At 56.9% G+C, this 25,293-nt stretch overlaps 1 protein-coding gene across 5 annotated transcripts; it reads left to right on the forward strand.

Moving 5' to 3' along the window:
• Positions 1 to 564: 564 nt before the first annotated feature.
• GATAD2B (GATA zinc finger domain containing 2B) lies at positions 565 to 24,328 on the forward strand. 5 transcript variants are annotated; one of them, XM_032713106.1, is made up of 12 exons: positions 565 to 695; positions 13,249 to 13,288; positions 14,073 to 14,405; positions 16,121 to 16,250; positions 16,417 to 16,548; positions 16,731 to 16,862; positions 17,893 to 18,063; positions 18,257 to 18,572; positions 19,062 to 19,264; positions 19,624 to 19,734; positions 19,944 to 20,061; positions 20,351 to 24,328. In XM_032713106.1, the coding sequence occupies exons 2-12, from the start codon at positions 13,281 to 13,283 to the stop codon at positions 20,482 to 20,484; spliced, it is 1,788 nt and encodes a 595-aa protein (XP_032568997.1). In that variant the 5' UTR covers positions 565 to 695; positions 13,249 to 13,280; the 3' UTR covers positions 20,485 to 24,328. The 5 variants fall into 5 exon arrangements, with proteins under 5 accessions (XP_032568997.1, XP_032568999.1, XP_032569000.1 ...); XM_032713108.1 differs by having other exon boundaries at positions 18,260 to 18,572; positions 20,351 to 21,936; XM_032713109.1 differs by lacking the exon at positions 13,249 to 13,288.
• Positions 24,329 to 25,293: the final 965 nt, after the last annotated feature.

The raw sequence follows: 25,293 nt of genomic DNA on the forward strand, positions 1-25,293 counted from the left end.
AGCTGCGTCCGCCATCCTGGCTCCTGGCGCGGCCTGGGCGCCGCCATCTTGGATGCGGGCACTGCCATGAGGCCTCGCGGCCGCCGCGCCCTACGCGCTGCCGCCCGCGCCCCGCACGGAGAGCACTGCCCGGTGCCTCCCCGGTATCGGGAGCCCTCCCCTCCACCGGGACCACACCCCCGGGGCCACGTGGGGCCGAACCAAAACCGGCACCGGGCCCCGGAGCGGGTACGGCGGCCGCGAGGGGCCAAAATGGATATGTGTGGGGTGGGGGTTCGCGCGCCACCACCGCGCGCGCCGCCCGCGGTACCCGGATGTTCGGGCTCGGGCACCCATTAAAGGCGCCCCGCGGGGAACCATGGCGCCCTGCCATTGGTGGAGCCGTGTGCCAATCATCACCGAGCTACTCAATAAGAGGTGCGAGGCGGGCTAAGAGAGGAAGCGCCGTACTTTGATTGGGAAGAGGATGTGTCGCTCAGGACGCCGCTCCAATGGGTGTCGCGGCCGGGGTCGGGGGGCGGGGCAGGCGCGGCGGCGGCGGCGGCCAATCAGCGCCATTGTTTGTGGTGGTGCCGGTGGCGCTCGGAGGCGCCGCGACTGCTCCGGGACCCCCCGGGACCCCCCGGGAAGCGCCGGGAACGCGCCGGGAACCGCAGGGACACCCCGCGAACGCGCCGTCAACCCACCCGCGCCAGGTGAGGCCGCGGGGGCGGCGGGGCCGGGCCCGGCGGGGGCGGGGGAGGGCCCGGCTTTTGGGCGGGGGGGGGCGAGGCCTGAGGGGTGTGAGGGGATGGGGAGGCGGGAGCGGCCCCTGAGGGGGGGGAGCTAAGGAGGGGGTGACAGGGGCGGGGGGTTTGAGGAGGTTCTGGGGGACAGAGCTCGGATTTTGGGGGGACAAAGCTCGAGGGGTTTGGGGAGGGTTTTTGGGGGGCAGAGCTCAGGTTTTGGAGGTACAGAACAGGGCGGTTTGGGGGACTGAGCTTAAATTGGGAGGGGGGCAAAGCCCGAGGGATTTGAAGGGGAAGAATGGAAGTCGGGGGGGCAGAGCTCAGATTTTGGGGGGCAGAGCCTGAGAGATTTGGGGAGGTTTTTGGGGGGATTGTGGCTCAGATTTGGGGGTACAGAATAAAGGGGTCTGGGGGGACCAAAGCTCAGACTCGGGGGCGGGGGTGGTGTGGCATTGGATTTTGGGGAGCAGAGCCAGAGTTATTTCTGGAGGTTTTGAGGGGGGGCAAAGCCCGAGGGATTTGAGAGGGGAGAAAAGGAGAGGGGGATGGGAGGGAAGGCAGAACTCAGATTTTTGGGGGGCAAAGCCTGAAAATTTTGGGGAGGTTTAGTGGGGACAGAGCTGAGAGTTTTGAGGGGACAAAGCCCAAGAGGTTTGGGGGGGCACATCAAGGGGTTTGGGGGGACAGAGCTGAGGGATTGAGGGGGGCAAAACTCAGGGATTTGGAGGGTCAGAGCTCAGATTTTGGGGGTCAGAGCTTAGATTTTGGGGTCAGAGTTCAGATTTTGGGGGATCAGGAGGAGGTGCCCCCGAGGATTTGGGGGCCTGGGTGGGAGCACCGGGGATCCCCCGGGAAAATGGGGGGTGTCCCCCCATCCCTGGATCCAGGGACCCCCTGGCTCGACCCCTCGCACGGGGAGGACGTGGAACGAGCCCCCCCTTTGTTCCCTTCCATCCGGGAGGGTTTTGGGGGGCGATTCCTGATCCCTTCCGTGATTCCCGGTCCCTCCCACGGCGTTTCCCTGTCCCCATCCAGGATTTCCTCCCCGCGGGCTTCTCCCTCTTTTCCTGCCCCCCGGCCCCCAGCCCCAAACCCTCCTTCCCGGTACCTTTTCCCACCTCAAACCCGGCAGGAAAACTTTCCCATCGCTGGGATAACGCGGAGCAGGAGATTCCACCCCCTTCCCTGGGGCCCTTCCTGGTTTTTGAGGGGGGGGCACAGCCCCCTCCCCACCGGGATTTGGGAAGCGAGGCAGCACAATTCCCCTTCACAGCAGGAAATCCCATAGGATTCCTCCTCCCCAGGGATGAGGATTTTGGATTCTTCCTCCCCAGGGAAAAATCCATTCCCAGATTCCCCAAATCGGGTGCTTTCCCATCCCCTCGGAGCCTGGAAAAGGGATCTGTGATGGCGGGGAGGAGGGGGTATTGCCAGGAAAAGGGGAGGAGGAGGAGACGGGAATGTGGGAGCGGGGAGGAAGATCCATCGGCTTTTCCGTGGCCGTTGTGATCTGGTTTTTTTTGATATCTTGGATTTTCTGGAGCCTCCTTGGCCGCTGCCAGTCGGGAGGAGGAGGAGGAGGAGGAAGGGGGAGCAGGGATCGGGAATGGGATCGGGAACAAGCTCCTCCCGGCAGGAGTGTGGGAGGATTCACTCCCGGGGTGGGGGCTGGGCCAGGATGGCACAGACGGCCCTTGATTTGTGGGAATGTGGGGGTTTTTAGGGATTGGGGGAGCCTGGAGGGTTTGGGGGGTGCAGGGAGAGCCCCCCCTCTACTCCGGGACATGCCGACACATCCCGGGATTTGGGGCATCCATGGCGCTCTGGGAGCCCTGGGGGAGAAATGGAGCTGGTGTATCCATAGGGATCCCCCCCCATCCATAGGGATCCTTCCCATCCATAGGGGTTTTTCCCTTCCCTAGGGACACCCCCATCCATAGGGATCTTCTATATCCATACGAATCCCTCCCATATCCATAGAGATTCTTTATATCCATATGGATCCCCCCATATCCATAGGGATCTCTCTCCTCCATAGGGATCCCTTATCCCTGTGGGTCCCCCATTCTTTTGTGCTGGAATTCCTTGTGCCATTGGAGTCTCTTGGATCCACCCCAGGGATCCATGACAGTGCCAGTGCTATGCTCCTGATCCTTTGGGATCCTGGGATCCCAGTGCCCTCTTTTCCTGGCTCCTTTCCTGCTCCATGTCCCAGGAATTCGGGCAGGCAAAGATCCAAATCCAGGTGTTTTGGGTATTCCATGCACATCCATGGAGTCCCATCCCTCATCCACCAGTTCTGCTGGATGAGGTTGGAGTGGGGATTTTGGGACTGAATTCTAGGATTGTCCCATTTTGGAGTCCCTATGGAATGTTGGAGGATCCCAATGGAATGTCGGAGGATCCCACACCAGTTCCTTGGGATGGGAGCAGTTGGATTTGGGTACTTTTTCCAGGCCTGGGGATGTTTTCCAAGAAAACGTAGGCTTTGTTCTCATGGAATCTCAGAGAATGGATGTGTAAATCCTGGATTTTTGGGATTGGACTGAGCCAATCCCATGTGTACCCTCGGGAAGGAGACGCTACCCAAATCCAACTGAAATTCCCCAAACTCCATCTAAAATCCCTCCAAATCCATCTAAAATTCCTTCAAATCCATCTGAAGTTCCCCAAATCAACCTAAAATTCCCCAAACTCCATGTAAAATTCCCCCAAATCCACTTAAAATTCCGGGATTTGTTCATGTTGAGTTGTTGGCTGAGGGCAGGGTTGGGAATTTGGGCTGCTCCCTGTTTGCTCCCAGTTTGCTCCCAGTTCAGACCCACCCTTAACTCGGGAGCTGCTGCTCCTGTATCCACAGGGAATCTCCTGCTGCCTCACCACCTTCGCCGCCATTCCAGGGGTGGTGCTCCGTCGGAATTTCGTCTAAAACAGGGAATTCTGAGGGAAAGGAACTCAACCGGAGTGATATGAAATTCCAGAGAATTCCCCAATGGCTCCGTGGCCTTTCTTGAGCAGCTCCAAAGCTGGTGCATTTTCCCCTTGTCCTTGATCCCTGATTCCAGTTAAATCTTGGAGACCTGAAAAATTCCAAGGCTGCTCCAATAGGGGCGTTCCCAGGGCTTATTGTTCGTTCCCGGCAAGAATTCCCACAAACCAGTGGCACTTCGGAATCCGCATTCAGAGTCTCTGCCCTGGGTTTGGAATGACAGTCCTGGGGGCTGGAATTAGAGGGAGTTTGCCCATGGCCTGATTTTCCAAGAAATGGCCTCAGTGGGATGTCGGATCCCGAAATCCCAAGTGCCACTCGCTGTTTTTTCCTGGAAGTACTGGAAACAGCTGGAAACAGCTGGAATGGGAAGCGGGAGCAGCTGGATGGGGATAATGAGGGTGGGAATGGCACACAAATTCCAAAGGGATCAGGCGAAAGATGGGGTTTGGAGGGGTTGATCCCAGCTGGCATTGGAATAATCCATGGAAAATGGGATTGTGCCATTCCAGGGAGTCCTTCTCGGCACTGGGTTTGTTGGAGAGGCCTCATTCCCACTTCTCCTTGGGATCAACTGGCTTTGGATTCCCAAGGATTGGAAAATATAGGGAAAACCCATCCCTTTCCCTGTAGGATTGTCCTCCAGTGTTCTCAAACCTTTTCCCAAGCACTTGGTGGGAAAAGTATTGGGATGGAGCTGATCGGCCGCCATTAGATGAGGAGGAGGAAGGTCCAAAAAATCCAGGAATTTGATCCAGGAATCCTCCATTCTGGAGGAAGACTGTCCCTGATGGATCATGCTGGGGGGAGATGGAGATCCAGGGACCCTTTGGATTTGGGGCTGTGCCTCATCCAAGGGATTTGGGGATGAGCTCAGCCGGGTCCTGGGGGTCTCCTGGTCCTAAAACTTCCCCAAAATTTCATCCCAATAAATTCACTCAGGGCCATCTCATCCCACTTTTCCGAGTGACCGCCTCTTCCCTGGGAAAGCAGGAACGTCGGTCAGCCCAGAGACCCTCTGGAGACCCTTCCCACCCCCTCCCTGGTGTGTTAGATCCCAAAATCCCCGTAAATGAGGAGAAAACAGGGCCAGTCCAGCCAATCAGCCTCGGAGCTGAGGGTTTTCTGCCTGGGATCACCTGTGGATCATGGATTGGGGTCAGGAATCGCAGCCGGATCAAAGGAATTCTTGGCAGATGCTCCCTCAAAGGCCTTTTGAGCTTGGAAACAGGAGCATCCAGGGGATGGATCCGTGGGGAAAACCCCTCCAAAATTCCACAAAATGATGTTTTCCCGCTTCCTTCCCCCCTCCTGACCCTGAGGATCTGTGGGAAGGACTGGAGCAGCGGGATAGGATGAGGATGGATGGGAGGAATCAGCTCTCTGAGTGTGCCAGGAATGTTTTTATCTCCTCTCAAACCTCTTCCCGGCGTAAAACAGGGATGGAAAGGCTGGAGGAGGGTGGGAAAACAGCCTGGAATGGTCCTAAAAACCAGGGAATGGGATCTAAGGGAATATTTGACTGGGACGGGATGAGGAGGTGGGAGAGGGAAGGGGAGGAGGGACATTCCCAGGATCCTCCTGAGATCTCGTTTGTGTTTTCCCATGGATGGATGTGGGGAGTGGGAACCAGTGAGGACCAGTGGGTTCCTGGTCTGTGGATGGGGCTGGAATCCTGGGAATGGGATGTTGGAGGCGGATGGTTCCTTCATTCCATAGGGAAGAGAAGTTTCCTGAAACCAAACCTTCCCTTCGACCCCACGCTCCTCATTTCTTCCCCTAAAACCACGAGATTTGGGAAGATTTTGGGAGATTCTCATCCCTGATCCTCTTCCAGACTCCCCATGTTTAATCCCACCTTTCTCCACTCTCTCCATGTTTTCCATGGACACAGCCTGGGAAAAATCATCCCAGGGCCCATCCCAACCCCTCCTCAGCAGAGAAATCCATGGAAATTAAAGCCAGTTGGTCCTTTCCCCCTTTGGAAACCAAAATGTTCCTTTTTATCCAGGAAAGGCGAACCAAGGGGTTCCAGCAGAGTGGAAATGCCACAGAATTCCCGGACTCTCTGCAGCCCAGGGGTGGAATAAAGCCATGGAAGTTCCAGGGTGTTGGGAATTAGGGGATTATTGGTGTATTTTGGGAGGATCTGACACTTCCCATCATTCCAAACCTTGTCCAACCTGGCCTTGGGCACTCCCAGGGATGGGGCAGCCCTGGATTCTCAGAATAATCCACACCAGGGCCTCCCCACCCTAACGGGGAGAAATTCCTTCCCAATATCCCATGTAAACCTCCTATGTTTTAGTTGGAAAGACGGGTTCTCCATCTCTAGGATTCTCCATCTCTGGGTGTTTCCACCTCTGGAATTGGGCTGGAGCAGCTCAGTGGAAGGTTTGGGAGAGCCAAAATCTTGCCGGGTCTTTCCTCTCCGGTGCCGGAGGGAAGGGGAGATTCCAAACCCACCGAATCTGTCTGGACCAAGGGGTTCTTGGCCACATCCCTCGACATCTTCCCTGGGATCCCTTGGCATCTTTCCTGCGATCCCTGGTGTCGTTCCCAAGGTTTTGGGATCTTTGCCAGGACCCCTCAGCCTCTTCTCTGGCATCTTCCTCCACATTCCTTGGCATCTTCCTCAGCATTTTCTCTGGAATCTTTGCCCTCATCCCTCAGGATCTTCACCAGGGATGTAGAATCTTCTTTGGCATCTCCCCCCCCCCATCCTTGGGTGTCTTTGCCGCTTTTCCGGGCGTCTTCTCTGGCATCTTTGCCCGGATCCTTCGGCACCTTCCCCAAGGTTTTGGCATTTTCCTTGGTACCTTCCTTGGCTTTTTATCCAGCATCTTCCTCAGCATCCCTTGGCATCTCCTCTGGCATCTTCCCTGGCGATCCCTTGGCATCTCCACTGGAGTTCTGGCATCTTCCTTGGCATCTTTGTTGCATTCCTGGGCATCTTCTCTGGCATCTTTGTCCGGATCCTTCAGCATTTTCACCTGGATCCCTCGGCCTCTTCCTTGACATCCCTTGGGATCTTCCCCCACATCCCTCGCTTTATTCCTTGACACATTCCTTGACATCCCTCAGCCTCTTCTCCGGCATCTTCACCCTCATCCCTTCCTGCATTTCCTGCAATCCCGGGGCACATTCCCGGGAATCCCTGTCCATCCTCTCCCTGCCCTCGCTGATCCGGCCCGGGCGCTGCCAAGGCCGCTCCTCCTCCACCCCCAAACCTTAGGAACAGGGGGTTTTTAGGGAATTGGGTGGGGGTGGCTCTCGGTGACTCTGGCGGCTCCTCCTCAGGCTGGAAGGAGTTAAAATTCCATGGGAGGGAAGGAGCTTCCATGAATGAAGACAAAGTTTGGCGGGGGGCCAGGGGTGGGGGCGGGGAACCAGAACACCCAAAAACCGGGAATATCCCCCCAATTCCCCCCTTCCCGAACCCGGCTCCAATTCCACGACCGGAGGTGCCGAAAACCGGCTCCGACCGGATCGGATTTTTTTTTTCCTTTTTTTTTATTCCCTTTTTTTTCCCCTTCTCTTTTTCCCTTTCCCGCGAGGGCTGATGGGAAGCAGTCCGTCAGCATCCCCCTTTTCTTTTGTTTAATATCTCCAACGGCGCATGATTGGCAGGGAAGGGCCCGCTCGGAGCCGCTCCGGCTCCGGCTCCGGCCACGCTCCACAGGGGGATGGATCCCCCTCCTTCCCGACCCCTGGCTCCTCCTGCCCCTTCCCGCTGCTCTCCCCCTGCTCCCAGCCTTAATTTTCCTGCCAACTGGAGCCAGCAGCGGGAATCTTGGACCTGTGAGTATCCCCAAACCCATCCCGGGGTTATCGGGAATGTTGGGAATGGGAGACACACAAAAGGCTCCTCACGGATGGGCTTTCCCGCTGGTTTTGCTGACTGGGAATGTTTTAAGGGGATGTTTTACGGTTGGATTTGCTGCTGGAGTCGTGGTTCCCTTTCCCCGCTTCCAGCCCCCCCCCCCCTTTTCCCACCTCATCCCTGCTCCCAACCATCGCTATTCCGGAGTGATCAGATCCCACCCTGACTGCAGGAATGGGTGAAAAGACAGGGAATGAGGATGCTTGGGATGGGTTTTCTGGCAGGTCGGTGTCCCATTATTGGGATCATGGATGGGATGGGGGGGGGGTCAATGGCTCCGAGGTCAGATCCGGAGCGGCTGCACAAAGGCGGCTCCGCAGTCGAGGAAATCGGGAAGGGTTATATAAGGAAGCCTGGGAAGTTTGCGTCATCCCGGATGGGGAGGGGGCCCAGGGGCCAGAGCCGGGCGCTCCCTCCCCTCCCCCCCCGCCATTCCCATCGTTTTCCATCACTTTTTATTCTCCTGGAGCATTTTCTGGCTGTTTTACCCCCAAAATTTGGCCAATTCCCAGGAATTTTTAGCTGGTTTTTAGAGTTTTTAGGTCTTCCCCCCCCCCCATTTGAGGGCTTTTGGAATTCCCACATCCCAAAAATGCCGGGGTGGGATGAGGGGTGAGGCCTCTGGAGCCGGACATGGAGCCAGGATTCCCTGCTCCCAATAAATGGAGTTGGGTAAAAACCCCAAATTTGGGAGGGAAGAGGGAAAGAAGCACTTTTTGGGAAGGGAGGATTTTCCTCCTTTCCCACTTTTCCTGCTTCCCATCATTAGGTTTGGACTTGACCTGGAACTGCAGAATCAGGGACTGGGCCAGTAGTGGTATCTGGAATCTGAGGGATCCAGGGCATCCAGGATCTGGGAGATCCAGGATCTGGGAATTCTGGCATCTTGGAATCTGAAGGGTGGAAAATCCAGGATCTGGGAGTTCCAGGGTCTGGAAAATCCAGGATCTGGGAGTTCTAGTATCTTGGAATCTGAAGGGTGGAAAATCCAGGATCTGGGAGATCTGGAATCCAGGGGATCCAGGGCCTGGAATATTGGGAGTTGGAAATCCAGGCTCTGGAGATCCAGGATGTGGGAGATCCGAGGTCTGAGCCCAGAGTGTCAGAGCAGGGCCAGGTGTTCCCCCTGTTGGGATCCGGGAATGGGAAGAGCAGAGCCCCTGGAGCCATTTGCTCCAGAGGAATTCCTGTTCTGCCACATCCTGGCCAGCCTTCCATGCATCTTCCCAAATCCTTTCCCGTATTCCCTCATTCTCTTCACCTCATGCATCTGCAGGACCGGGAGCAGCTGCTCCCCCCGGATCCCAGGATGGCTCCATCCCGCTCTGAGGCTGTTTCTAAGGGCTTTTCAGGGATTTTCCCTTTGTTTGTGTCTCTTTAAATCCCGGAGCTCCTGGAGAAGAACCTCTGGGATCCACCCTCAGACTCCCTCACCTGCCTCAGAATTCCTGTCCAGGTGTTTCTCCAGGTTTCTGGACCCCACCTGGAGTTGTGGGATCCAGAGCAGTTTTCGTTCCGTCCTGGAGTTTTTCTCCCTTCCCTTCCCATCGGATTCCTGCAGATCTGGCTCTGACCACGGAGCCGTTAAATCCTAATTACCTTTTTAGGTTGTTATCCTTTTCCTGCCGTTCCTTGGGAATGCTTGCCCTGGGAATCAGCCATTTTGTGCTCCGTGTCGGAACGCGCTTCCTGGTGCCGGGATGTGCCGATCCCGCATGGAATCGGGAGCAGCTCCCGAGCAACTCCGGGCTCCGCATTCCAACCGGATGGCTCCGGATGAGGAGCCAACTCCGCAGATTTCCCACGGGATCAGAGCAGTTTTCTGTGGGATTTGGGGGGTTTTGGGGCAGCAGGAATGTGCCCAGGGGAGTTGGATGAGTTGGATCCCATCCCTGATCCTGGGAAGATGGGGCTTTAAATGGCTTTCTCTCCCATAAATATCAGGATTTTTTAACATCCGAATGGGACCATTGAGCAATTCCTAGATCCAAATCCCTGGATTTGGAGGGACTGGGGCGATGATTCAACCTCTTGGAACATTTTAGATCCAGCCTGGATGTGCCGGGAGGGCATCAGGTCCCACCCAACATCCCGGATAACGTGGAACGTTGGGTTTGGATGTTGATTCCTGACCTGCCAGATCTCTCCTGGGATTGATTCGGGAATTCCAGCCCCAAATAGTTGGGAATTGGAGGGTATATCCGTGTTGCCTCCTGGGCTTATTCCCACTGAGAATTCCGGGCAGGAGCAGGGACCGGGACTTGGGTGGTGAATGAGAGACTCCCGGGATGTGCTGGAATGGTGTTCCTGGTGCTCAGGAAGGAATCCTTGGAGCTGAATTCCCAATGCTCCACCCTCCCAGTGTCCCTTCTTCCTCGTGCTGGATCAGAGATCCAGGAGAAGGAGCTGGAATGTCGTTGGGCAGTGAGGATCCCTGTGCTTGGGAAGAGCAGGAATTTCCCTTCCAAGGGAATATCCAAGGGCTTGGGATGCTCCAGGAAGCTACTGCAGGTGTCTCTTCCTGAGAATACTGGAATTCTGGGCTGGTTTATTTGTGATTTCCCACTCCTGCTCCCTTGGAGCAGGATCTTGGGATCCACCTTGACTCTTCCAGAGCTGCTGGAATTCCCAGTGCTGCTGGAGCAGAGTCAGGAAAACAGGGAGACCTGGAGTCACTGGGACCACATGGATCCCTTGTGGTGGATCAGGGGTCATCCTAGGTGGATCAGGGATCATTCCTGGTGGGTCAGAGATCATCCCAGGGGTGGATCAGGGATTATAGCCTCTCCATTGGCTCCGGAGGGTCCGAGGCCAGGAATAGGGGCTGGAAGACCAACGTGGAGATTGACTCAATGGAAAAACCTCCAGGAAGGGACTGGAGCCTTGTGGGGCTTCCCTGGAAAAACTCCATCTGGAATTAACTCCTAGTGCTGCCAACTTTTGGTTCTGGATCCCATTGGATAAACCCCAGGATATTCTCCATCCTGGTCGCATCTCTCCCTGGGTATTCTCCCTTTTCCACTGGAATATCCCTGGTTTTGGCCCAACTCCTTCCGACCTTTCCAATCCTCCCGCTGGCATTTTTTTGGTTGGATGTTTTCCCTGTGGGAGCCGGATCTAATATCCATGGAAAACGGGGAGCTGCTTTGTTTGTCTGGGAATGCCAAACCTGTCCTACCAGGCGGGAGAAGCGCACGGAGCCAATGGAATGCGTCAGGGAGCGCGTGGAGCAGGAGCCACGATCCCCCGGAAAACTGGGAATTGCCACTGGGACGACGTTGTCTGGCAGACTGGGATTCCTGGAAAGCATTCCAAGGTCAGCCCTCCCTGCTCATCCCACCCTGGCAGCCTCTGGAATCTCAGCTCTACTTTGACCCCAGGATCCTGTTTCCAGGACAGTGTTCCTGGGACAATCCCAGTTGGAGGCGCCCCATGGATTTGGCTCCTGTTTTCCCTGGGTTTTGCCACCATTTGGGAATTCCGTTCCAGGGATGATGGTTGTTTAAAGTGGAGTGTAGGGAGAGGCGGCTCCTGTTCCCTGGGATGTGCTGATTCCCGGGAGCGGGACCGGAGGCAGCAGGGCTGGATGAGCCGGTTTGGGATGTGCCGGGACCGGAGTGGGGCCTGAACTTCCCACTGTCCCGGCTCCAGAGCCGCTGGGTCCCTGGGATTGGAATAACTCCTGCTCCTCGCTGCCGAGTATTGGATGGAATCGAGGGCTCTCCTGTGGCTTTCCCACTGGAAATTCCCGGTGGATCCTCCCCTGCCCCCTCCAGCCGAGGGGCCTCGTTTGATCTGGAATCCAAAGCCTCACTGACTTTTTATTGGATCTGGCCAAGCCTGGAAAACCTCTGGAGTGGATTAAATACCAACGGGCCCCGTTCCTGGTAACGACACCTTGGATTTGTTTGGAAAACCGGAGGGAAGGGCCTTGGGAATCCTTGGAGCCCTCAGTTTATATCCCTGCGAGTGGGAGCTGCATCCATGGGCTGCTCCGACCTTCCCCCTCTTCCCTCTTGCTCAGGGATTTCAGTGCTCCCGGGATCCCTGGGGCTTGTTCCCAGGGTTTTGTTTCCAGTTTTTCCCTCTGCATCCCAAAATGGCGTTTCTGTAACTTCCCAAAGCTGGAATGTCACTAGGATACTGGGATGCTGGAGAGGGATGTGGGAATGCATGCTAGGCAGCATGGGGATCCTCAGGAACGTGAATGCTCAGGGATTTGGGAATGCTGGGGGCTATGGGATCCTCAGGAGTGCAGGGGGATGTGGGAATGCTGAATTCTGGGATATTGGGGAACATGGGGATGCTCAGGAATGCTGGGGGATGCGGGAATGCTCAGGGATTTGGGAATGCTGGGGATGTGGCACCTCCCTGGCACTGGAGCCCTCGTTTATGGTGGGACCAGGGGAACTCTGGAATTCCCACAGGAAGAGGAGGCAGCAGGATCCCTCCATCCATGGGGAAGATGGGCAGGAGGTTGGATCTGCTTCCACATCTCCCTGCTGGGGCTGGAGATCCACTCCTGGATCCACTCTGGGATCTGCTCCTGGATCCACACTGGGATCCACTTCTGGATCCATTCCTTGTTCTCCACTCCTGGATCCACTCTGGGATCCCCATCTCGATCCACTCCTGGATCCATTCCTAGATCCACTCTGGGATCTCCTTCTGGATCCATTCCTTAATCTCCACTCTGGGATCCACTCTGGGATCTCCACTTGGATCCGCTCCTGGATCCATCCTGGGATCCACTTCTGGATCTCCCTGCTGGGCCCTGACCATACTCAGGTGTCTGTGGGGAGCTCCCCATGTTATTCCCAGCAGGAATCCCATGGGATGCCGTTCCCATGAGGCCCTTTCAAACCTCTCCTGACTCCTCCTGCTCCTCCGTGACTCCCGAGAGCGCGTTCCCGGCCGAGCTCCGGGATGCTGGCGCATTCCCAGCGGAGCAGCCTCAGCGCCGGGTGCGGCTCCGGGCGCTCCCGGCTGTCTGGGCCATCCCAGCTCCTGCTTCCCCCCGAGGTCATTCCTGCGGGACGGGGGCAGGGGCGGCTCCGAGGCCTGTTCGGACCTGCCGGGCTAAATTTGGGAGCAGGAGACGTGCGGGAGCTGGGATGGGCAGGTGGGAAGAGCCCCAGGTGTTCTCCCGGAGGCTCCTTCCGGCTTTTGCTCGGGATTTGGGATTTCCATTGGTTTTTCCACCCCCGTGTTCCAAGAGCAAGGTGTCTCTGCCTCTGGAAGCTGAACCTGTGTCCCAGCCCTGTGTCATTCCAGGGATTTACACCTGAGCCAGGGCCTTTTCCTAGCAGAGCTTTGGCTCGGGGAAGGTTTATCCCGGGAATGACCCAAGGCGGGTGTGGAGCAGCTCCGGGGACCGAGATCCAGCCGCTTGGGACATAGACACTTCACATTCCCTGCGGAACCAGTGAAGCTCCCGGCGTTCCCGAACCAGCCACGTGGAATTCCCACCCATTCCCGAGGTGTTTGTCTCGGTCCCTGGCTCTGCTCCGCAGGGAAAGGCCTCACCCGGCTGGTTCCTTATCAGCCTAGGAGTGGGATTGGGCTGGGATGAGCTCCGGGGTTGGGATGGGGCTGGAATTGGCTCTGGGGTTGGGATGGGCTCCGTGGCTCCTGCCTGTTTTCCACAGGGCATTCCTGCACCTGGAGCCGGAGTGGGAACATGGAGAGGTAGGTGGATGGGATGGACCTGCTTGCACCTCCCCACCTTGAAAAACCTCGTGGTGGGGATTTCCTGAATCCAGAGGCTTCCATGGGATTCATTCCGGCTCCCCTTCCTTGCCGAGTTGCATCTGTGGGGTTTGAATCCTGAGGAAGGGATTGTGCCGCCATTCTCTGGGATTTGGGGAACTCCTGCCCTTCAGGATCCTTCCAGGATCCTTCCTGACTTGTTTTGTATTGAGAGGTCCCAGGGAGGTTGAAGCTCCATGAGGAGATTTGAGCTCCATGAGGAAGTTGGAGCTCCATGGGGAGTTTGGTGCTCCCTGAGGAGATTTGAACTCCATAAAAAGGTTGGAGTTCCATGAGATTGGAGCTCCCTGAGGAGGTTGGAGCTCCTGAGGAGGTTGGAGTTCCTGAGGAGGTTGGAGCTCCGTGGGATTGGAGCTCCGTGGGTTTGGAGCTCCGTGAGGAGGTTGGAGCTCCGTGAGGAGGCCGGAGCTCTCCGAGGAAGTCAGAGCTCTCCAAGGCTGGAGTTGGGCTCAGAGTGGACCCTGGGGGGGTTCACTGGGATCCACCACATCCAGGACACTGCCGGTGTCCCTGTCCCTCCTTTTTCCCCCATCCCTGACCACATCCCTGTCCCTCTCCTGTCCCTTTTCCCTGCCTGTGTCCCTGTCCTGGTCCCTGACGTGTCTTTGTCCATTCCCTGTCCCATTCCCTGTCCCTGCCCATGTCCTTGTGCCATTCCCCATCCCACTCCACTCCCGGCTGATGGTGCCGTGTCCATGTCCAGGATGGAGCGGATGACGGAGGACGCGCTGCGGCTGAACCTGCTCAAGCGGGGCCTGGAGACGGGGCCGGAGGAACGCGAGGACGTCCTGGCCAAACGGCTGAAGATGGAGGGCCACGAGGCCATGGAGCGGCTCAAGATGCTTGCCCTGCTCAAGAGGAAGGACCTGGCAGGGCTGGAGGTGCCCCACGAGCTCCCAGGAAAGCCCGACGGGATCAAGGGCTACGAGGAGAAGCTCAACGGGAGCCTGAGGCCCCACGGGGATGGGAGGGGCTCGGCCCGGCCCGGCAAGGAGAACATCAACGACGAGCCCGTGGACATGAGTGCCAGGAGGAGGTGGGTGTGGGAATGCCAGGATGGGAGTGGGAATGCCAGGATGGGAGCAGCCAGCTGGGGGCAGGAATGCCGGGATGGGAGCAGCCAGGAGGAGGTCGGTGCGGGGATGCTGGGATGAGAGAGGTAGAAGAAGCCTGGTCAGGGATTAAATGGGATTTGGGGGCTCTGGTAGATCAGATTCCAGTGGGTAAAGGGGCTCCAAGAGCTGGAGAGGGACATGGGAATGGTGGGATAAGAGGCAATGGGTTCATGTGGACGGTTTGGTTAAGTGGGATGTTGGGAAGCAGTTGGGAATGTGGGAATTGGGAATTCTTTCTTGTGTAGGGGGTGGCACAGGTTATCCAGGGGATTTGTGGGTTCCTCATCCCTGGAAGTGTCCAAGGCCAGGTTGGACAGGACTTGGAGCAGCCTGGGCTATGGAGTGCGGAGTCGATGGGCTGCGTCCCTGGAATTCCATGGATGTTGTGCAAGATGAAGGGAATCCAGTTGGGCACCAGCACCAGACACTTGGATCAGGGGTCAGCCCTGGAAGGAGGTGGGAATATCCCACTCTGAGTTTGGAAATCGTTGTGAAGTTTCATGGGGGGTGTCTCATTTCCCTGGATTTTCCCTGGAAACGTGCTCCATGTCTTCCCACCTCCCTCACCGTGGCTCCTGTTCCAGTGGTTCCCTTGGAATTCTGCTCTTTCCTGGACAAAGGAAATCCGGTGATTCCTTGTGGATTTTCCTGTTGGATTTGGACTTTGGCTTTGTGTAACTCCCCTCAATGGAATGTAAATAATCCAACCTGGATTTATCCGGATGCTCCTGCAAAATCATCCCTGCCAGCTGTGGGGAAAATCCTGGACCAGGATCCACTGCTGGATCCCTCTGGTTTGAAACTCCTGGGACGCAACTTGGATTGCTTGGATGGGCTCCTGCTGGATCCATCTCCATGGGATGCTCCGGACCTTCTCTTCTGGAGAAGGGGCAGCTCCAGTGCTTTGGAATATCCACAGAAACAGCTGGAATGTTTGGGAGACGAAGACAACTCCCCCTCTGAGCATCTTCAGAGCAGCTAAATCTGGGATCGGGCTCCATGTTTCCTCCTGGGTGTTCGGAGCTGAAAGTTTGGGATGCGGTATTCCATGATCTCCTCACTCCAAGGACCTTCCAGGGAACTGGAGCATGACAATCCCGGCTGCTTCCATGGCTCCATGCTGGATTATTCCACAGTTTTCCAAGGCTCTCCCGCATGAAGACGTGAAATCTGCATCTCCTTCCCGGGGATAATCCCTGGATCCCAACATTGGCTTTTAGTTCAGTCTTTCTTTTCCCAGCTGCTCCTTTTGCTTTTTGATTCCCTCACAGATCCATTGGATATTTACTTGGATTTTCCTTTAGAGACTGTGCTTTTCCGATAGATTTGGGCTGAGATAGGCTTGGAATGATGGCATTACCGGGAGGGCTTGTCCCCTTCTCCCCTACACCGTGGTGAGGATGAGCCATTCCAGGCTGGAACATCCCAGAGTCTGGATTAGAATCTGTATTATTCCCAATTCCCAGGTGGGATTTGCCCACCTGGAGCTTCCCCCTCTCCCCTGCTGGGGTGGTTTGGAGGGATTGGACTCCCGGGGGGGGCGGGGCCGTGTTCCAGCCGGGATCCGTGTTGGATTGAGGGGTGGTCCCGGTGCAGGATTCCTGCTTTCTCGGCTCATCCCGGTGTGTTCCTGCAGTGACCCGGAGCGGGGCCGCCTGACGCCATCCCCAGACATCATCGTGCTGTCGGACAACGAGGCCTCCAGCCCCCGCTCCAGCTCCCGCATGGAGGAGCGGCTCAAGGCCGCCAACCTGGAGATGTTCAAGGTGAGGGAGCCCGGAATTCCGGCGGCTTTGGGCCCTCCCAGCAATTTCCTGGCACAACCACCCACTTCCTGCTCCCAAATCCGCCCAAATGATCCAAATTCCTGCTCGGGTTGAGCTTCCTTCTGGTCTTTCCCTCACGTTTTCCCGGCGTTCCTGGTTTTTCCAGGGGAAGAGCCTGGAGGAGCGGCAGCAGCTGATCAAGCAGCTCCGGGACGAACTGCGGCTGGAGGAGGCCCGACTGGTGCTCCTGAAGAAGCTGCGGCAGAGCCAACTCCAGAAGGAGAACGTGGTCCAGAAGGTGAGGCTTGGGATGGGAGGGATCATGGGAAGGACCACGCGTGGCACATCCTGTGGGAAATCCCCCAAATCCGCAGCCCCGGCACAACCGGGAACACAAACCTGCGGTGCTCAGCATCACAACTCGTGGAATTCCGTCTCTCCGGGGGCTGATCCTGGCTCTCCCCCCCATTCCCGATCCAGACCCCTGTTGTCCAGAACGCCGCCTCCATCGTGCAGCCGTCGCCGGCCCACGTGGGGCAGCAGGGCCTGTCCAAGATCCCGGCCCGGCCCGGAGCCCAGGGTGTGGAGCCACAGAACTTACGGACACTGCAGGTGAGCGTTCCCCCCTTTCCCTGGAAAACACCCACTCTGCTGGATGCACACCCAGCTGAGATCCCTTCTCCAGGAGGCAGAGGAGTTCCGGCACTCCCCGGCCAGGAGTTGGGGTTTGGGGTTGTGCTGGGGTTGTGCTGGGTGGGAATTAGACCCCACAATCCTTGTGGATCCAGCTTGATATTCCATGATTCCTTAAATATCCAGTGTCCCTATTGGGATGGGGTGAGGACATTGCCTCTGCCTGTAGCCTTCCTGCTTTTCCCAAAGGATTCACGTTCTAGCCTTATTTTTGTGTTATTTAGTTTGCTGAGTTTAGGGAGTCCAAGGAGCATTTGGACAACAGGATTTTTGGGATTGTCCTGTGTCTGTCTCTTCCCACTGAGCCACCTGGCTCTGGAAAGTGTTTTCTCCACATATTCCTGCCCCTTTCCTTGACTCCAGAGCAATTCCAGCCTCTCCATGGAAAATTGTTGGTTCAAGCCGTTCTCCCTCCAGAAGGGCCACAATCATTTAAAATGAAGGCAGATTTGAGGGAAAAGTGAAGGATTTTAAGCATTAGGAGTTAACTGGGATTCTGGGTAAGCAGAAATTCCCTGGGTCACAGAATTAAAGCTCCAGGTTTGCCTCAAATCCTTTATTTTTATCCTATTTTATTTATTTCACCGACTCCAAGGAGTGTTTACCCAACCGGATTATTGGGGTTGTCCTGTGTCCACCTCCCTCCAAAATGGCCTCAATTATTTAAAATCAAGGATAATTTTGGAAAAAGAGAAGGATTTTGAATCTTAGGAATTGTGGATGAGCGGGAATCCCCTGGATGAGAGAATTAAAGCTCCAGGTTTGCCTCAAATCCCTTATTTTATTTATTTTACTGAACCCAGTGGAATCGTTGGGTTGTCTCGTGTCGATCCAGGAGTTGGACCCACCATCCCTGTGGGTGTGTCCCATGATTCCCAGTGAATCCCAGTGATTCCCAGTGATTCCCAGTGATCCCCAGTGACCCGTGGCTCTCTCCCTGATCTCCCAGGGGCACTCGGTGATCCGCTCGGCTGCCAGCTCGGCGCTGCCCCACATGTTGATGTCCCAGCGCGTCATCGCCCCCAACCCAGCGCAGCTTCAGGGGCAGCGGCTGCCGCAGAAACCCGGCCTGGTGCGGAGCAACACCCCCAGCATGACCCCCACCATCAACTACCAGCCGGTGCGTGGGATGGGCATTGGCAGGAGCTGGGCTGGGATGAGTTGGCGTGGGTTGGGATGGTTTGGAGTGGGTTGGGATGGTTTGGAGAGAGCTGGGATGGTTTGGAGAGGTTGGACTGCTGTCTCCGCAGTGGTCCAGCCCTGTTATCCCGCTGTTCTCCCCGCTGATCCCACTGTTCTCCCTGTCCCCGCAGCAGTCCGGCTCATCGGTGCCGTGCCAGCGCTCCTCGTCCTCTGCCATCTACATGAACCTCGCATCCCACCTCCCATCGGGCTCCGTGGCCCGCGTGTCGTCGCCGCTGCCGAGCCCCAGCGCTCTGTCCGACGCCGCCAATTCCCAGGCAGCCGCCAAGCTCGCGCTCCGGAAGCAGCTGGAAAAGACACTCCTGGAGATCCCGCCACCCAAGCCGCCGGCGCCGCTGCTGCACTTCCTGCCCAGCGCCGCCAACTCCGAGTTCATCTACATGGTGGGGCTGGAGGAGGTGGTGCAGAGCGTCATCGACAGCCAGGGTGTGTGTTCCCACTGGATTTTCCCAAAAAAAGTGGGAGTCTAGGGTGGTTCGGGGTGAAATCGGGGGGTTTTAGCCCGGATTTGGGGGTTTCCTGGGGCCTCTCCTGTTACTCTGACTACTTTGCCCGGTGGGGCTGGAGGAGGTGGTAACAGCCAAGGTGGGTGTTCCCAGGGAATTCCTGAGAAGACAGGGAATTTGGGAAGGGTTTGGGGGGGGTCAGGGCAGAGTCTGGGGTTTCAGTGCGAAATTTCAGGATTCTGGGATTGATTTGGAGGATTTCAGGCAAAACTTGTGGGATTTCAGGCCAAATCATGTGTATGATACCAGGCTCTGTGTAGAGCTGTTGGTGTGTGGGAGGGGTTTATCCCGATATCCCATGATCCCTCTGCCATTCCAGGGAAGAGCTACCCGGTGTCCCTGCACGTGGAGCCCTTCGTGTGCGGGCAGGGGGTTATCCCGGTATCCCATGATCCCTGTACCATTCCAGGGAAGAGCTGCCCGGTGTCCCTGCGCGTGGAGCCCTTCGTGTGCGGGCAGTGCCGCACGGATTTCACGCCGCACTGGAAGCAGGAGAAGGGCGGGCGCATCCTGTGCGAGCAGTGCCAGACCTCCAACCAGAAGAAGGCCCTGAAGGCCGAGCACACGAACCGCCTCAAGAACGCCTTCGTCAAGGCCCTGCAGCAGGAGCAGGTCAGGCCCGGGATGCGCCGGAGCTGGGGGAAAACAGGGATCTGCAGTGGGAGCGCTGACACACCCGGCCCAGCCCATTCCAAAGCACCCATCCCATCCCAAACCACTTGCGCATCCCATCCCGCTCATCCCATCCCATCTTGCTAGCCCCATCCTATCCCTTTCTAGTTTTCCCTTGGGAAGCCTCTTACCCACTCGCTGGTTTGTTTTCGCATGGGGAATCTGCTGGATTGCTGGGATAAATGGGATAAAACTCAATCTGAGATGGAATCCAGGTGCTGGGTGTGGGAGGTGTCTTGGAAAGGGGCAGGGACCCATTCTAGGTGGGAATGTGACGGGCTGGGCATTCCCTGGCACAGGAGATCGAGCAGCGGCTCCAGCAGCAGGCAGCCCTGTCCCCCACGGCCGCTCCTGCCGTTCCCAGCGTTGGGAAACAGGATGGGATCCTGCGGCACCACACGCTCCGGCAGGTGGGAACGGCATGGGAATGGGGGGTGGGATGAGCAAGAGGGGATGGGGAGAGGGGAGGGCACGGGATGGGGTGGGATGGCATGGCATGGCATGGTGTCATTGGGAGGGGACAGGCTGTGATGATGGGGATGCCCCACTGTGCCACTCCCCCATTCTGGGTGGTCCCGGAGCCCCCCAGTGTATCCATGTCCATGTCCTATCCCCCCAGGCCCCGCAGCCCCAGAGCAGCCTCCAGCGCGGAATTCCCACCTCCGCCCGCTCCATGCTCTCCAACTTCGCCCAGGCCCCGCAGCTCTCCGTGGCCGGGGGACTCCTCGGGATGCCAGGTACAGACCCTCCCAGGGACAGGGGTGGGATGGGATGGGATGAGTGGGATGAGATGGCATGGGATGAGCAGGATGGGATGGCATGGGATGAGCAGGATGGGATGGCACGATGGAAGGGGATGAGCAGGATGGGATGAGCAGGATGGGATCAGACAGGCCCTGCTGTGCCCCTTGGATTGCCGAGCCAGCTTTGGGAATTCCCACCTTGCTCCTGCTCCCGATCCCAAGGAGGGGGGGGTGGGTTTTGGCACGCTCCAGCTCTGGGGTGCCGAGGATCCGTGTCCCGCAGGGGTGAACATCGCCTACCTGAACGCCGGGATCGGCGGCCACAAAGCGTCGAGCCTGGCGGACCGGCAGCGGGAATACCTGCTGGATATGATCCCGCCCCGCTCCATATCCCAGGCCATCAGCGGACAGAAATAGCGCCCGCTGCCCCCACCTGCCTGCAGTGCCTGCACTGGGCCAACTGGGCCGGACTGGGCCAGACCAGGCCGGACTGGGGCCTCCGCTCCGGGGAAACGCGACGAGAAACCGGAAAAAATCCCACCTGGGAAAACAGACAGACAGACAAACCGACCCCACCCCCACTTCAGACAGCGCCCGCTCCTTCTCCCAGCCCCAATTCCCTTGGTTTTCCAGCAGGGATCGCTCCCTGGGCGTGAGGCTGGGGCGGCTCCGGCTGCTGGCCGCTGGTTTTGTATTGCCGACGCTTTTTCCTTGTGTTGTGGATTGTTTTTTTGCCCTTTTTTCCTTATCCCCCCCCCATTTTCCTTCGCTCCCTGGATGGTTAAAGCTTTTTTACCCCTTTTCCAGAAGAGACTTTGGCAGGGCACCTTCCCAGAATTCCAGGCCCCATGGGGGGGAATTTAAGGGCAGCCTGTGCTGATTCCGGGGGGAGTTGGGGTCCCAAACCCCCTTTGGCTCTGATCCCAGGGGTCCCAAACCCCCTTTGGCTCCAATCCCGGGGGTCCTAAACCCCCTCAGCTCCAATCCCAGGGTGTCACAGCACCCCCAGCTCCGATTCTGGGGTGTCACATCCCCCTTGGCTCCAACCCTGGGAGCCATAAATTCCTTTGGCTCCCATCCCAAGGATCCCATACCCCCTCAGCTCCAACCCCGGGGTGTCCCAACCCCCAGGGCTCCGCAGAAGGATCCACGAGACACCGATCCTGACCCTTTTGGATCCAATCCCGGGGTGTTACAACCCCCTTGGCTCTGCAGGATCCAGGAGACGCCGATCCTGACCCCTTGGATCCCATCCCAGGGATCACAAACCCCCTGGGCTCCGCAGAAGGATCCAGGAGACGCTGATCCCGACCCCTCAGATCCCATCCCAGGGCACCACAACCCTGTTGGCTCCGCAGAAGGATCCAGGAGACGCCGATCCCGACCCCTCGGCTCCGATCCCGGGGATCACAAACCCCCTCGGCTCCAATCCTGGCGTGTCCCAACCCCCTGGGCTCCAGAAGGATCCAGGAGATGCCGATCCTGACCCCATGGATCCCATCCTGACCCTTTGGATCCCATCCCGACCCTGGGGCTCCCTCATCCGGAGCCTGCTGGGTGTCCCTGGACGTCCCTGGGACCAACGGACAGAGCTGGACCCACCCCCAGGGTTCCTTCCCTGTGACACAAAGGGACCCCTTGAGGTGCCACCCCGGGGTGTCCCTGTCCCTCTCACCCTCTGGGACAGGTGGTGAAGCCAAGCTGGGTGGCCTCAGGCCTGGTGAGTCCCTCTGTCCCCAGTCCCATCTCCAATCCTGTCCCAATCCCTGCATGTCCTGGAGCCGCTTGCCCATGTCACCTGTGTCCCCTGGGAACGGTGACAGGGTGGCACTGGGGTCTCTGATGTCACCTGTGTCCCCTGGGAATGGTGACAGGGTGGCACTGGGGTCTCTGATGTCACCTGTGTCCCCTGGGAACGGTGACAGGGTGGCACTGGGGTCTCTGATATCACCTGTGTCCCCTGGGAACGGTGACAGGGTGGCACTGGGGTCTCTGATGTCACCTGTGTCCCCTGGGAACGGTGACAGGGTGGCACTGGGGTCTCTGATGTCACCTGTGTCCCCTGGGAACAGTGACAGGTGACACCAGCATCCCCTGTGTCACCTGGGGGGTGCAGGGGGTCCCTGAATGGCACCAGGGTCTTTGGGGTCCCCTGTGTTGCTGGTGTCCCCTGGGGGTGGCACTGGGGGGTCTCTGGTGTCCCCAGGAGGTGTCAGGGACACCCCAAACCAAGGAATGAGCCGCGAGAAAACGCTCGATTTGCACTTAAACCTTCACGGGCCCTTACCCACTTTCTTCATCCTCCTCATCCCCACCTTCCTCCTCCTCCCCCTCACCTTCCTCATCCTCCCCCTCACCTTCATCCTCCTCCTCACCTTCCTCCCCCTCACCTTCTTCATCCTCCTCCTCACCTTCTTCATCTTCCCCCTCACCTTCCTCCTCTTCTTCCTCCTCTTCCTTTTCCTCCTCCTCCTCTTCCTCCTCTCCCTCACCCTCCCCCCCCCATTCCCAATGCTTTTCTTCCCAGTTTTTTAAGGTTCAATGAGATTTTTAAGGAATTCCCATTTTTTCCCTGAATTTTTGGCCCTTTCCTCAACATTCCCAACTCTCTCGTGCAATTCCCAGACTCCGCCTCCCTGAATTGGGGGCGGGGAGAGAGACTCCCACCCACCCCTTAAAGCAATTGGGGGGGCCCCCAAGCAACCCCTGAGTTGGGGGAAGGAGGATCCCACCCCTAATTTAGAGAGAGGGGACCCCCCCCACCCATTCCCTAAACATGGGGGGACCCCACACCACCCCTGCACTGAGGGTGACCCCTCTCTAACCCCCAAAATTCAAAGAGCACTTACCATGGGGGGAGGGTCAGACCCCCCCAGAAGGAGGCAAAAGAACAGTGGGGGTTTTACAATTTTAATTTTTTTTTTTTTAATTTAGTGGGGTTTTATGTCAAATTTATAATTTTGGGGGTGCTTTTGTTGGTTTGACCTTTTTCAGCTGCCTCCACCCCCTTTCCACTCCCCAAACCCCCCTTTGCCCCCCTCAGAATTCCCTTTTTCCCTCCAAAATCCCCTTTTCTTACTCCAAAATCCCCTTTTCCCCTTTCCCCCCCAAAAAATCCCCTTTTCTCACCCCAGGAGCACTTTGACAAATGTTTTTTTGGGGCTAAAACCTGAAGTTTTGGGTTATTTTAGGGGTTTATTTTGCTTTGGGGGAGTTATTTCCCCCCACACACCACAGGGACCCCCCTCTGCCCCCCCCCAAGTGCCACTGACCCCCTCCCCGGGTGTCCTCGACAGGGATGAGTTTTAAGTGATAAAATTGATTCAAAACCTGTCAAAATGGGGGGGTTTAACCCAGAAAAAAAAGAGACAAAACCTGGAAAAAAGAGAAAACCAAGTGCAATAATGGGGGGCCCGGGGGGGGTTTGAGGTGCCGAATTCATGGTGCTATAAAGTGAAATTCGGGGGGGGGGACACCCCTGTCGCCCCTCCCAGGGGGGTCTCAGCCCCGGGGGCTGCGGGCAGTTCCCCCCCCCAAAAATGATCCTTTCCCCCCTCCCCCCAAATGATCCTCCCCCCCCCAGATGATCCTCCCACACACCCCAGAATGGACCCAAACCCTTTCCTGGGGGGGGGTGATGACAATGCCCCACCTTCCTTCCCCATATTGACCCTACCCCAATCCCAAACTGACACCACCCCCCCCCCTTCCTGGGATCCCAGCCAATTCCCTCCCTGCCAAAAGTGACCCCAGGCCACACACCCTTCCCCCCAAAATTCCCCCCCAACCCCATTCCCAAAATCCCAAGGGGGGGTTGGATCCATCCCTTCCCCCCCCATTTCCCAGCACAGGTTCCTCCCTATTTTTATTATTATTATTATTATTCTAATTATTATTATTTTTGGCTTGCCCCACCCCGCCCCCAGGGCTATGATATCCCAGAGAATTCCCATTTTTTATTCCCCCCCCCCGGCTCTGAATTGAGGATTTTTCCTGCTTTTTTTCCAGCTTTAGGGGTAGATTTTTCTGCTTGTGAAAACGCTTCTTTTTGGTTTTTTTTTGGTTTTGTTTTTTTGGGGGGAGGGAGGGGGTTGTTTTTTTTAATTTTGTTTCCTCCAAAGGCAAATCCTGTCCTGGATTCCCTCGGAATTCCCAAATTCCTGCCCACCCCCCAATCCCGTTTGCTTCCGCTCTCGCTGCCGATATAACCAGGACTCGTCCGTGTATATATAAAAAAAAAAAAGAATGAGCTGTTTCCTGTTCAAAAGGCAAAAAAAAAAAAAAAGACAAAAAAAGGCAAAAAAACCCACAAAAAAAGAAGAAAAAAATAACAATAATAAAAATCAAACCTTGTACATTGTGTAGAAAAAAAAAGAAAAAAACAGATGAGGAAAAAAACCGGGGAAAACAAAAACTATGGAAAAAAAACACAAAAAAAAACAAAACAAAACAAAACAAAAACACAAAACCCCCCGAAATTCCCGGGGGAGTCTCCCGGGATCGTTGTGGAAGTGTCACGTCCTTGTCGTGTGACCTCGTTGTGTGTGACATGAACCGTGCAAAGGGGGGGCCCGGGGGGGGCCCGGGGGGGCCCCGGGGGTCTTTGGGGGGAGGGAGGGGGGGATGGTGCTGGGGGGGGGTCTCCGGGATTTCGGGGCCCCCCCCGGGGCTGCACTTCCCGAAAATTGTGCCTTTCACAGCCGGGGCGGCAGCGGGACCCCCCGGGGGGGCGTCAGGGGGGCGGGAGGTGGATTTTGGGGGGCCGGGGGGTCCCTGTTCCTGTATTTGCACTGTTTTTATTCTGGATTGGCATCGAGACAATACACGGCTCCAACTACCCCGGCTGAGCCTCTTCCTGCGCCCGCATTCCCGGGACAAGGCCCCGCAGCGCCGGGATCGGGAGGAGGGGGCGGGACTGGGGGGGTCGGGGACAATTTGGGGGAGTTTGGGACAAATCTGGGGGAGCTTGGCCTCGTTTGGGGGATTTTGAATTTTGGCCTGAATTTTCGGGGTTTCAGCCCAGGTTTCATCCTGGATTTTGGGGTTTCTGGCAAAATCTTGGGGATTTCTGTAACATCTGTGGGATTTCAGCCCCAGTTTTTGGGGTTTTACACTCGATTTTTGGATTTCAGCCCTGATTTGCAGCCATTCAGATCTGGTTTCTGTTATTTCAGACTGAAGTCCAAGGATTTCAGGCTGCGTTTGGGGGATTTTTGCCCCAAATTT

The sequence above is a fragment of the Chiroxiphia lanceolata genome, chromosome 29, assembly GCF_009829145.1.
Source record: "Chiroxiphia lanceolata isolate bChiLan1 chromosome 29, bChiLan1.pri, whole genome shotgun sequence".
Lineage (NCBI taxonomy): Eukaryota > Metazoa > Chordata > Aves > Passeriformes > Pipridae > Chiroxiphia > Chiroxiphia lanceolata.